At 46.0% G+C, this 13138-nt stretch overlaps 2 protein-coding genes across 14 annotated transcripts in view; both read left to right on the top strand.

Annotated features, from left to right (window-relative positions):
• Nucleotides 1–3264, top strand: part of tead3a (TEA domain family member 3 a) — a 45521-nt gene extending 42257 nt beyond the window's left edge. For all 12 annotated transcript variants that reach the window (XM_048983560.1, XM_048983562.1, XM_048983559.1 and 9 more), the window contains one exon: nucleotides 252–3264. In XM_048983560.1, coding sequence (XP_048839517.1) covers nucleotides 252–365 — 114 coding nt within the window. In that variant the 3' untranslated portion in view covers nucleotides 366–3264. The remainder of the gene's footprint in view (nucleotides 1–251) is intronic.
• A 785-nt stretch (nucleotides 3265–4049) lies between these two features.
• Nucleotides 4050–11993, top strand: smpd2a (sphingomyelin phosphodiesterase 2a). 2 transcript variants are annotated; one of them, XM_048984723.1, is made up of 12 exons: nucleotides 4050–4182; nucleotides 5066–5171; nucleotides 5307–5433; nucleotides 6199–6295; nucleotides 6830–6906; nucleotides 7514–7607; nucleotides 7767–7856; nucleotides 9326–9408; nucleotides 9502–9634; nucleotides 9760–9864; nucleotides 9988–10150; nucleotides 10403–11993. In XM_048984723.1, the coding sequence occupies exons 3-12, from the start codon at nucleotides 5384–5386 to the stop codon at nucleotides 10840–10842; spliced, it is 1332 nt and encodes a 443-aa protein (XP_048840680.1). In that variant the 5' UTR covers nucleotides 4050–4182; nucleotides 5066–5171; nucleotides 5307–5383; the 3' UTR covers nucleotides 10843–11993. The 2 variants fall into 2 exon arrangements, with proteins under 2 accessions (XP_048840680.1, XP_048840681.1); XM_048984724.1 differs by having other exon boundaries at nucleotides 4066–4182; nucleotides 5117–5171.
• The last annotated feature ends 1145 nt before the right edge of the window (nucleotides 11994–13138 follow it).

The raw sequence follows: 13138 nt of genomic DNA, 5'->3' as shown, positions 1-13138 counted from the left end.
GTGTGTGTGTGTGTGTGTGATCCATACTTCAAATAGCTGAAGATGACCGTAAAGATACTATGACTCTGACTTGACTCTGTGCTAATTGGTCATCTCATCTGTTTGTTCCTTGACTCTTTGTGCTGATTGGTTACCTCCCCCACTCTGTTCCTCCACTCTTCGTGTTGATTGGTTGCCTCACCCGTCTGTTCCTTGACTCTTTGTGCTGATTGGTCACCTCACCCATCTCTTTTCTCCTCCCTCCTCTTCAGGTGGTGACGAACAGGGACACCCAGGAGACCCTTCTTTGCATAGCGTTTGTGTTCGAGGTGTCAACGAGTGAACATGGGGCGCAGTACCACGTTTATCGACTTGTCAAGGACTAGGGGGTCCTCCTGGGGTGGGGTGGGGGGGGGGGGGGTTGGCAGCAGGGCTTGGGGGCTGCCTCAGAAACATTGAAAAACCAAAAAAGAAAGAAAATCACACTCAATCACACACACAGAAACTCTCTCTCACACACAGAATCTCTCTCACACACACACACACACACAGAAACCTGGATGACAGAACAGATGGGTATATGTATATTTTATAGTACAGTAGGTATTTTTTACTATCATTACTAATTTTGTAAAATAGGAATTGTATGAAGTAAAAAAGCAAAAAAAAAAAAACAACAAAAACAAACTATGCACTACTTTGTGTAAGGGCAATTTTTGAATATACTCTGTTTAAAAAAAACAAAGCAGGTTGCATCAGTTAATGTTCCTTAACTGTTTTCAGGGATGACACTAATCTTTATCGTTTGAGCTGATGGATTGGGGCAGCGTAATAGGAGGGTTTTTGACGATGTCCAAAGGAGCAGACGCATCGCTGTAGGAAGCTGAATGCGTCTTGCGGAGGTGCCGCGGGATGGGGCAGTGAGAAGATGAGATCGAGAAGAAGGGAAATCCGAACGTGGAGACGATAGCTTTCGAGCCAAGTGCAGAGGGTGTCGAACTGACTCTGACGTCAGGAGTCTGACTCTGAAGGCAGTGTTTTTGCCCCAGAGAGCCTTCTTGAACCCAATCACTACCTCTTGTCTTGGGCAAAGCTAACCTGGTGTTTCTCAGTCCGGTCCACTGGGACCCAAAGACAGTCCGTGTTTTCGATCGCTCCCAGCTCTCCGTCGGACTGTCCGCATTCTCCACATGTCTGGCAGGGGTGGCCAATCTTATCCAGAAAGGGTCGCTGTGTGTGCAGGTTTTCAATTGATTGACTGAAAGTCCTCAGACCTGGCTTTGACTTAAAGGTTATCCCAAAAACCACCACACACACCGGCCTTTTGTGGATAAGATTGCCCACTCCTGGTCTAGGGGTCCCCTAGGTCTGGGCTGAGAAACACTGAGCAATCCTGAGAACACCAAGGGGAAGAAGCCAAAGGATTCATGCAGACCAGAGGAGGCCTTTTTCTTGTTACATTCTAGATGCCTGATGCGAACTACCTGCCTGGTCTCTTTGGAAAGCACAGGAAAATGAGGAAGAACTTCAAATGACGAGTGGATGGACAGTGCACTGAGTAGCAGTCTGCTCTGAAGCCACACCATGAAGCAGATCGATTACAGGGGCCGGCTGTGGAACTGAACCTAGGTTATGTTTTTTTTTTTTTAATTGGTTGTTTGCTTGTTTTTCTTAACTAATACAGAATAAATGCAAAATGGGGTTGAGTGAATCTACCTCCTGGCTCTTTTTTTTAAAGCCTTAAACTAAGAACCTGATTGGATTGCCAGAAACAGGGTACTGGGCTCAGGCAAGTGAGGAACCCTGATTTCCAGCACTTACTGGTCTCTTGCCACAGACGTACGTCGTCGTATGTAGCTACCTTTGCTCTCACACTAATTTGAGGGAGACGAAGCGTTTTAGTCAAAGGTACTGTGAAGTGAAATGCAGGGTAAATTACTCAAAGATGTGGAATTTTTTTTTCTTTTTTTTTTTTTTTGGAAGCTACCTTTATGTAAAATCAAGCATTTCTTACCAGCATGGCTGCAGGCGATTGGAGGGAATGTTACACAGCAGCGGTAAAAGATTTTTTCCCTCCCCCCCCCCATGATCTGTAACTGAGCACTAATTTTTTCCCATTTAATGTATTTACTCGCTCGGTAGACTTCATGCAGTGAACGAATGCGGTTTTCGCTCAACAGTTACAAGTCAGGATTTGACGTGTGTTGACTATCCACTCAGGCCGACACACATGTTTCATGCATCTTTTTCTCTTGTAATGATCTGCAATTAAAAAAAAAAAAAAAACAGCAGGACACTGCTGCAGAAAGAGGATCTTTATGGATGTAACTGTTTACCATCTAATGGAACGTGCACTAAAGACAAAGGGGCACAGAGTATTAAACACAGGTCAGATTTTGAAATGTTTATTTTTCCTCTGACTGATTAGCCAATGGTAGCTGCGCCCTAAGCTCTTTGTGTCTATGGGGACTTGCATCCTGTTGGACAGTGGGAAGACAGAAGGGAATTGGAAACATGGACGGAGATCCAGTACGCCTTACAGAATCTGCAGACGAAAGTGCGCTTCACTCAAGGACTTTGTACTCTTTCCGAGGAATTTGATCGCCTTGCTTGCCTTATTCATCCCTGTGTTTCCCCCCTCTCGCCCCCTTTCTGTCTATAGTGTCTTGTCACCATGTAGCACCGGGGAATTGCAGCTGCCGCCACACATATTATACTGTGCTGTGACCATGCAGTTCCTCCTGAACGAGCCCGCCTCAAGGGCGAGAATGGAGTTTTACAATTGTTTTTGAGTTTGTATGTCTCAATAGATGAGGTTAAATACCCCTCCCCAAAGTGTGGAAATATGCAAGCGTTAGAAAATGGGTGAGCAGGTGGCTTAGGGTAAGGAGTTAAATGTGACGGACGGCTACGGTCTTCAGTCAAGGGCTTCCGTGAAACCGAACTGCCGGGCGTCACATGACCACATGATCACATGACCTATTAAGACTCTGCCTTTCGCCAGTGTCTCCTCCTACCCGGCTCAGCACCTGCTGTCCAGGCCTTCTAAGGGAGCTTTCACATCCATGGCATATTTTGTGTGTGTTGTTGGTATCCATTAGGTACATGTATGGTTTTTATGCTCAAAGGGAGGGGGTGAGTTATTTTGTAATTTCTCCCCATTTTATATCCCAAATGGTGCATTGCATTCTTGTATATTGTGTTGTCTACGACGTGAGGGTTTGTATTCTATAATCAGTGTATTGTGTATAATCTACCAATAAAGACATGCATGGTGCCTCAGAAGGTGGGTTTTTTTTGTCTGAAAGCACAGGGGAGTCTCATTGTGTTCTGGTGTTTGGATTCTGGCTGGACATCACAATGTGTAAGCATTCATTCGAGGTTGATAGAAGTGGGAAGTTCAGGTTCAGAAAGTACAAATCCAGACCAGATTTTGTTTCAACCAACCAGTTGAGGACAAAGAGTCACAGACACAGCTAACTCAGCTGGTTGATTACATGCAATGTTCAAACCAAAGTTATGCCCTTGGTTGGGGCTGATTATTTTGTAATGATAATAGATAATAGCTGTTATACACTGCAGTCTGAAAGCACCAGCTCAAAATTATAACACAAGAATAACTATAGAGAAACACATTATATTGCAAATTACGAAAATGTCGTCTTTATAAAATTATATTTCAACAATCCTAGACACCAATATTTAAAACTGGCTTTATTTGTTTTGACTAATCACGAATTACAACTGCCTATATTTTGTACATTTTAGGAATCTGCATATATAACTGCATTTTCTGCAAACACTGCTATGTTCTCTGTTGCTATTGATAACTGTTATAACGATTGTTCTCCAGCTCAGTGATTCCCAAATAAGATATTATTGAAGACCTATTTCACGTCACGTAAAAATGGAAGGCGTTCTTTTTTTACCAGTTTTGATTGAAAATTGCTTTTATTGAACTCTAGGCGGGAAAAGAAAATGAAATCTATAAATGTCTTTTTGCATATTTCAAAATGTGTTCGGTAGCATACGCACAGGGCCATAACGACTACATTACCCAGGATTCCGTTTGTCCGAGAGGCGATGGGTACAGTAGTCCAGTGAAAACTCTCCCTTAAAGACTACATTCGGCAAAATGTCGAGCAGTTTACAGGGTTTGTAAGTGAAGGGGGAGATCAAGAGGACGTCTCGGCGACTGACCAGGTGAAAAAATGTCGCAGCGGGGCTATCTGTCGGTCTTGGTGAAGGAGGTGACTTTCGGAGGGCTTTTCCCAAAGCCGGCAGCTGACACCGTGCACCGTTTTCTGGAGCTTTTTCCGCTTCTCAAAGTCTTCCCATGTCCAGCTATCACTAATGTAACTTTGGCTGTATGGCGTCGCCGGTGCCTTATCCCGTGATCGCCTGCGAAACGGTCAACTGTAAATACCTGCTCTGACATACTAAAGTATACTTTTGTACGCATATATATGTAAGGACCAGGACCGTCCTTGGCATCCCTTTGGGCTCGGTTAGTCTGTCGCGCGATGAATCAAGTTTCTGTGTAGTGCCAAAGCCTTAGGGCTGTGTGTGCATGTACTGAGTTCTGTGTCTGTGTGCATTTGGATGTTGTATATGCATATTTCAGGCCTGTATGCATAGTTCAGGGCTGTGTGTATGTGGTGTCTGCGTGTGTTATACCAGACTCAGACTGCGTTGCTGCGGTATCTCACATTTAAGAAATCGGGTTGATAACATTTTTCTCTCAAACTACTACATTCATTTAAAAATCCAAAAGATGTTTGGTTCTGGTGATTTTTATGACGCCGAACCATCATTCGTCTACGGGCAGTACTGCAGACTTGGTTTGATGAACGAATAAAAAGCTTATTTCAGATGCAACTTTTCCGCAGAGAAATTCCGTCGTGCTAGAAGCGCTGCATTGATTCCTGTTTAGCATACTCGTGCGATAAGCTGATCATTAGACTTTTCTGAATAAAAATGAAAACGGTTTGGGGTCGACTCGTTAAATACTTGAGAGATATTCTAATGTGTGGTAGTTCCTCTATTTTTTTCAGTGCTTGGGGTATTTTGTCATCTATTTTTTCAGTCACCAAGTTCCTGCTGGATAACTGCCTCCCCACCCCCACCTTCCCTGCAGGACTTTCTGGACAGTGCGAGGCTGGAGCTGCTGAGCACACCTGAACACCAGGGAGGTGTGTGTGTGGTATGGGGTGGGGGGCAGGGCAGGGCAGTCATGCGTGGAGCTTCTGAGCTCCCCGGAGGTGTGTGTGGGGGGTAGCTACTCGTTTCCCTTTCTAGCACACCTCATGTGTTTTATGTAACCCTAGATTTTGCAGCCCGGCCTGCAGTCACCCGCATCTGCTGATCTTCTCCTGAACGCTCTGGCTGCGTCCTTGACGCAATCATGCGGTGTGATTCGCCCATAAAGCTGCATGTCTTCTCCCTCAACTGCTGGTGGGTTTTTGTCTGTGTGTCTGTCTGTATCTGTATGTTTGTTAGCGTGTCGCTTGTCGTTTGTGTCGCAATCTGTGTCTGTGTGCCTTTATCTCTGTCTGTGTGTGTGTGCATCTTTGTGTGTAAATCTGTGTGTCTCTGTGGGTCTGTGCAAGTTTGTATCTGTAGGTCTGTGTGTGCATGTGTCTGAATCTGTGTGTGCGTGTGTGCGTGCGTGCATGTGTGTGTCCTGAGAAACTGTATACCTCTCTATTCAAAGGGTAGCTTGAAAAGTGAGCTTCTGAGAACTTTGTTTCTCGGTTTCCCAACTGACAAGACATCACTGTGTCTCCTTGGTAACTGAAGTCTTCTTCAGGCCGATTTCACGTATTTGGCACTAAACTGTGCTAGAGGAGACCTGTTTGTTTTTCTTTCTTCTTCTGTGCCTTACGCTTTGTGAATATTTTACCAATACCTAAATGTCTGTTACTTAAACTTGCCCATTCATGACATGAAATGAGTATTAAATGGGACATGAATTCATAGGTGTATCTCAGTTGTTATGTGTGGCAACCTGCTGTTTGACTGTTAGACTTGCAGCTTGTGATCTGTGCTTTATAGCTTGGTTAATTTGTCGGGGAGGGGGCAGATTAATTAACAAAGCTTTGTTTGTATACATATATCATTGACCTTGGACACTCCTGGGGGTGTCTGCTTTTACCGTATTCCCATTTGGTTGGTCATGTTGCGGATTGAAACCTCTAGTCACCTGCCTGTCTGTTGCAGGGGCATCCGCTACCGCAGTCTGCATTGCACTGAGCGCTATGACATGATCGCCGACCTGCTGGCCAGAGAGGGACATGATATTGTGCTGCTGCAGGAGGTGGGTGGAGCTTAAGTGAGTCATGTGATAGCCCAGGAAGTCCTTCCCTTTTGACCCGAACCCTGCAATGAAATGTCCAAACAATGTATTCAGGTACTTTACAGTACTGGGGCATTTTATGTAGCCGAGGGACATGCAGACGTAACCTTTGCTGTTTATGGTTTATGTGTGTCTGTTTATTTTAAGCATTTCAATCATTTGAAGTGACTGTGCAGTTTTGAAAACAGTCAGTGTTCTGCTGAAGATAAAAATAACTATTTCTGCAAAGCGTATCAATTCTACTCTTGAGTTTCAGTACTAGCTGAGGAATAGCTGTCTAAGACGCAAGATGATTATTCATTCGATAAAGGGTCGTTTTGTGATATACGATTTCCTTTCAGATATTTACAGAAATATCTAGGGATTAGTTCCCCTCTACGTTCAGCTCTTTTCCAAGGACAGTTTCTCCGCTGTAATAAAGGGGTTTCATCTTCCAACAACATGTTTTTTCTTGATCTGTCTGGTATGGTGAGTGTGAGGTGGTTTGTGCTGTAGGTGTGGAGCGAGAAGGACTTCCTGTTCTTGAAGAAACGGCTCGCCTGCTGTCATCCGTACTCCCATTACTTTAAGAGGTGAGTACAGTTGTGATTTCCTCGAACCCGGGACCGTTGGCCTCCACTGATACTGCTGTGCTCTGCAGGGGGGTCTGTCAGCAGGAAGGTTTCCTTTTACTCTTAAGGGCACCGTGTCACTCAGAACTGGTGTTGTGTTGGTACGAACATTGTGAGATTCTTATGTCACTGTTGCTGGAGAGGGGAGTGGTGCATCGGGGACAGTAGGACAGACAGTACTATGCATTAAAAGACAAGATGGTGCAAGACATCCTTTAAACTATTTAGTGGATTCTTTTATACAAAGTAACATGCATTTTTGAGTTAGCAGAAATATCCAGTCCCTGGAGACACTGGGGGTTAAGGGCCAGTGGCGATGTCACTCTGGCAGCCATGGTTTCTGGACCAGTGACTTCCTAATTACAGGCACAGTGAACTAACCCACACACCACCCCCACGACACTGCAGTATAAGGACAAGTGGACAAGAAATGCGTAACAAGTAGGCTGCGTTAGGGATTTGGGTGTGGTTAGCGCAGGCTAAGGGCAGAGCTGCCCCACTGAAGCGGTCATTCTCAGAAATGCAGTGTCACTGGCAGTAACACGTAGTGCGCACGGCTTGTATGCAGTGGCGTCATAGGAAGCGGCCTGGCTGTCCTCTCCAAGCACAGCATCAAGGACTCGTTACTCTTCCGCTACTCGCTGAACGGATACCCCTACATGGTAAGTGCCTCCCCAAGGCCTTAGAACACATGAATGCAGCTCTGATCTTTCTTGAAAATGTCTAAAAGAATGACCCCCCCCCTTACAAGTAGCCAGTATCTCAAAGCCGATTGGAATGAGCTCTTCACGGAGACGTGAGCTCTGCTCTGTCTCTCTCAGTTGCACCATGGAGACTGGTTTGGCGGGAAGGCCGTGGGGCTGGTCGTCATGAACATCCAGGGATGGACGGCACACGTCTACGTCACGCATGTGAGCCTGACTTCAGATCAGATGCAGAGCTGAGTGCCTCAGGATGGTCATTACTGTGGGGGGGTGTTTGCCTGACTGTCGTTTTGATGCTGCAATCCGGCTAACCCTACCTCCACTATCCCCACCCCTCCTTCTCCCTGCCATTGAAGCACATGCTTCCAGCTAAGGGTGGGTGATATAACCCAAAACTACTATTACAGTATTTTTCACTTTCTTGAACACTGACAGTATTATATCACGGTATTACTTTTTTCCAAGTTTTGGGAGCAGTAGTTTGTCCTCTCCCGTTATATAAATGCCCGTTTAATATAGATTTGCCGTAGGATTTCTTGCGTGAGAGTCTGAGAGTGCGTCTGATGCGCAAGTTTTGGCAAGCCAGAACATTTGTGTTTTAATTGTTGCACCTGAGTTTTATATGAAAATTATTACTTTATACAGTTGTGATAAATAATGTAAACTTTAACGAACATGAAGTCACCAATAAACTACGTCTGTTTATCCAACATTTTATATAATACAGCATTTGAAAACTTTTCAGCTTTACGATTTCAGGACAGATCAGCCACTCTATTAGGAACATTACACTTATTGGTTGCGGGTGTTAGCTTTGCTACTGCTATTAATACTAATAATACATTAGCGCAAACAAAAGGCTGCATACGCCGAACTACGTCCTGCTTGGAGGCTAAAGGAGTTTGGTGTTCATTGACGTGGCAAATGTACGGTTGCAGTTAACTGGGCAGTTGTGCCTTTTACCATACACCTTATATGAAGGCTGCGGCGTATATATATACTGATTTGGCGAATAAGTTTTACTTTGTAATTTGCCATTATATATATGTTTATTTTGAATTTGTTAGTTTGCTATCGCGATATATAAGGACAAGTACTCAGATTACAACTGAAGCTTTGAAGAAAATAAAACGCTTTGTTTGTTATTAGGTTGTTGACTTATCGCGGTGTTAACGGTATAATGCAAATTCGTATTGTGGCGCAGAATCACACCGGTAATGACCCTGGTGTACCATCCATCGCTCCTTCCGCCTTTCCCTTTAAGTACGGTGGCCCTGAAGTACAGCACACAGCATGCTACAAATGCGAAACCTTAAGAAAATGTAAAAACATTTAAGAAAATGCAAAAGAAAAAAAAAAAACACAAAACATTGAGAAAAAGCAAGAACATTAAAATACACACAAAAAAATCTCTACATTTTTGTCTCTTGATTTTTCTTAAATATGTGCATTTATGGATATTTTTGTTTCTTACAGATTTTCCTTCCTTCATGCTTTTGCGCTTCTTCGATGTGTCTTTGTGTTACCTTAACGGGTGGCGTTTTTGGCACATCTGGGCCACCGTACTTGCTAACAAAGCCGAGCTAATTTAGCGCCAGGGCTGCCTGTTGTTGAATTTATAAAGCCCTGCAAGTATGAGCAGTAAGGACTGTCCCCTCGCCGTGTGTCCTCCACAGCTCCACGCCGAATACTACCGGGAGCAGGACACGTACTTGCCGCACAGGGTGGTGCAGGCCTGGGAGCTGCAGCAGTTTGTCCGGTGGGTAAATATCAGCACCGCTCCACAGAAATAACTGACGTAGTGTTACCTGAATGATGATCCCACATGACTCCCTGTAATGCTGACTTGCAGCCACACCTCCTGTGGGGCGGACCTGGTCATTCTGGGGGGCGATCTGAATATGCACCCCCAGGACCTGGGCACCCGACTCTTACGGACATACACGGGTCTCCGAGACTGCTTCGTCGAGACGGATGGTTTTGACGTGAGTTTCCCCCCATTGCATCTGCGATACTTGCTTTATGCTCCTCCGGGCAGCAGGGGGCGCTGTGCTTTGTGTTTAAACCGGCCTCAGCTAATCTCCAGATATGCGGGGGCTGACGTTGGCAGGGTTGTGAGGAAGGCTTCACCCTTATAGCAGACAACCCCTTCACAGACAGGAAGGAGCTTCTCCCCTTTGAGAAAGGCATCCGGATTGACTACATCCTCTTCAAGGTGAGTGGGATGGATGGGTGGATGGATGGATGGATCAGGAGCTATGCTGGATCTGCCTCGTTTTGGTCTCGAGAGATTCCAGATGCCTGGGCAGTAACATAGCGCCCCCTATCTGTCTCGCAGGGGTCCGACAGGGTGTGCGTGAAGTGTGAGTTCCTGTCCACCACCAAGGGCTCAGTTCCTGGGAAACCCTTCCCGTATTCGGACCATGAGGTCCTGAATGCCGTCCTGCTTGTGCAGCCAGGCGGGGGCGCCGTGAAGAGCTGCGTGGAAGACGACGACACGGGTAATAACCTCGGGGGGGTCTAAACAGGCGGCTTGTGATGTTTTTCACCTTTCCCCCATTGCTGCCCCCCCCAAGCAGTTACTAAGCAGATCGGCAAAAAATCACATGTGCATTTCAAATAGGTCATGTGTTTCTCCAACGTGACTGCTGGCTTGCAGTTCTTACAGTTGTGGCTTCACATGACCAGGGTTGTAGGCTTGAATCTTAAAGCTCCTCTTCCTCACCCTCGTCACCCTCTCCCTCACTCCGCAGTGGGCCTGGCCGAATTGGTGAACACGGTAACGGAGGCTCGCACTGAAGTGAAAGTGGGCCTGCACTGCGCCCAGCGCATGCTGCACACAGTGACTCGCACGGGGGCACTGGGGCTCGCCCTGCTGCTGCTGGAGCTGGCCATCGCCGCCGTGCCCTACCTGGCCCCCGCCACCGGGCAGCCCTTCCCGCAGGCCTCCTTCTACCTGCTGGGGGCGCTGTGCTTCATCATCCTGCTCGGATCCCTGCTGCTCTTCATCTTCCACAGCATGCAGGTGAAGGCCCTGCAGGGCGCCGAGGACCAGATGCGGCTGGCGGCCGGCGGGCTGCAGGAGAAGCTGCGCGGGCAGCCCCTGTGCCGCGATGGGCACCCCCCAGGGGAAGCTGCAGGCGCCAAAGCCGTCGGTGAAGACAGAGAGCCCAACTCTGACTCCATTTCATAAACGAATCACTCCGTGAGAGACCGAGAGGGTTAGGAATAGCACAGATGTTTTAAGTGAAGCCGAAATTAAGTCTCTTTTAAATTCTTTCATTTTCATTGTTCACTTTCAGGAGAAGCACTGTGGAGTCTTATTTGTGTGTCTTCTGGTTTTGCTTCATGGTTTTGCTCCCTGGACCAAAACAATCCCACCATATCGGCAGGTGGTATTCAGCGACGTCGTGCCACATGGTGGATCCATGTTCGGCAAGCGTTAGGCTCACATGCTGAGCAGAGTGCGTGCAGGACGCAGCAGTCTCAGTCAGGGGGTCCTGCTCCCGATGAAGGGGACTGAGGGGGGGGATCGGTCACTTCTTGTCTCAGGTCATCCTCCCGCTTTCTCACCAGATTTACACTCCTTGATTCCTCCCCCCCCTCCATGTAGTCCCGGAACCCCAGGCCGGGTTCCTCAGGCTAGGCCAAGACCCATTTCCTTAAACCTGCCCCATTCGCTCAGGTCGCAGGAAGCTACAGCCACTTCGGGGATCCATCTCCATGCTGCCTCTGCAGTTCGTCACACGTGGCTCAACCTGCCGACAGCAGCTCGTAGAAAAATATAAGGCATTCTTCGTAAACGTCCTGGAACTTTCACTCCATATCACTGTACTGTACTGCTATCGTTTTTGGTATGTTGTGGCTCTGGCTCATTTCTTGTACTTCAGACCAGACTGAACGGCCCCTTCCTTCAGACAAACATTTCATAGAATGTTTAGTGGGGTGACGGAAGTTAACTTGATACGCGTCGGCTGGTTTATGTCAGAAAAACTGGTCGACCGATTACCTTGTCTGCATTTCATAACAAATAATAATATTATGACTAATTAGTTCAATTAATTAGTCTTAAGAAGTAGCTTTGCAGTGAAATGCTACTAATCTACCAAATGTACGTAACTTTTCGTTCTTTGTCGCGAAATGGCACAAGATCCGTGTCTGAGCACTTGAAATACTTGGTATATACTGTTATCTTGCATTCCTGGATAGGCTCTGTGTACATACACACACAAAAAGAAGCTGGGAGATTTACGAGTCTCGTGAGAAGTATGAAAGCTCTGCTGCTTCCGCATTTCTGCTTGGGAAAACGGAGTGAAATGAAAATAAACGCTCCTTAAGACCTCAGCTTCTCTGTGTCCTTCCTGAGCTGTTAAGTCCTGATTTAACCCATGCTCTGAAGTTTAATTATTTCTGAGTACTGCTTGGGAGAAACAGTACGAGAAGACCTGCAGAAGTTTAGATGTTTCATATCACAGCACTTATTGACTGTAGAATAAACGTGCCTTTTAAAATTAATTGAACATTTAAAATTAATTTTAACAAAACATCTGTGATGTTTCTCAACATCTGCTGTTAGCAGACGGGCTGTTAAGCCACCTGGAATAAATTTGCTGTGCTGTATTATATACGCTGTCGTGTCCGGCCCGGGTTTACAGGCAACCCTGGAGCGAATCGCAGGCGGCTTCTAATGGATTTCTGCTGGGTTTGAAAGATCGATGTGTTTCTGCCGCTTCCTTCCCCATAAACGACCGGTTTTCCCCCCACAGTATCTAGTAAAACGCGTTTATTCCATCTTCCAGTCGCTTGGTAACTAGTTAAATTCCTAATCCGTGTTTCCAGCTGTCATCCTGACTGGCATGTATCTGATGTGCATGGCCACAGAATAAACGCCGTGCAGACTGCGTAAAGAGCACGGATGGCTGGACGCACGTTGTGTATGTGCTGTTCTTACACCTACCTACCACTAGGGGGCAGCATGACGTTATAAATGTGCAATAGTGCTATGACGTCGGTTCCGTGTTGTTTTCTTCCACATTTTCGCCAGACTTCAAATTAAATCAAAATGCAGGTACTTGTTTTCTGTTCTGATATTTTCTTTTAACCAGACACGGGTTTGTCCTTTGGTGGGTTGTCTAATATTAGGCATTCAGTTTAGCTGATAAAACACTAATTCATGTAAACAAAGCAACATGTATCTAATGTATGTCAACTTTACCTTTCTGTGTTTAGCTTCGCTTCCAATTTTCCGATTTTCTCCATGTTATTCGAAATGTGCGATTCACGAATGGGAGACTTCAGTGTTTTAAACACACCCTATACGTTCAAATGTAATCGCTCGTGTAAAATCTGAGAATAAACCCCCTCAATTTATTGTGTTCTAGACGCAAAATTAATTGTAATAATACCGCCCTGCATTTCATGAGAACGTCCTGTATGTGAGGAAGTTGGTGATGCCGTGTCTAAAGTCTGACATGAGGGAGACGGTGGTG

Source organism: Brienomyrus brachyistius, chromosome 18 (assembly GCF_023856365.1).
Source record: "Brienomyrus brachyistius isolate T26 chromosome 18, BBRACH_0.4, whole genome shotgun sequence".
Lineage (NCBI taxonomy): Eukaryota > Metazoa > Chordata > Actinopteri > Osteoglossiformes > Mormyridae > Brienomyrus > Brienomyrus brachyistius.
Note: the sequence above shows the minus strand (reverse complement) of the source record. Positions and strands in the feature narration are given on the sequence as shown.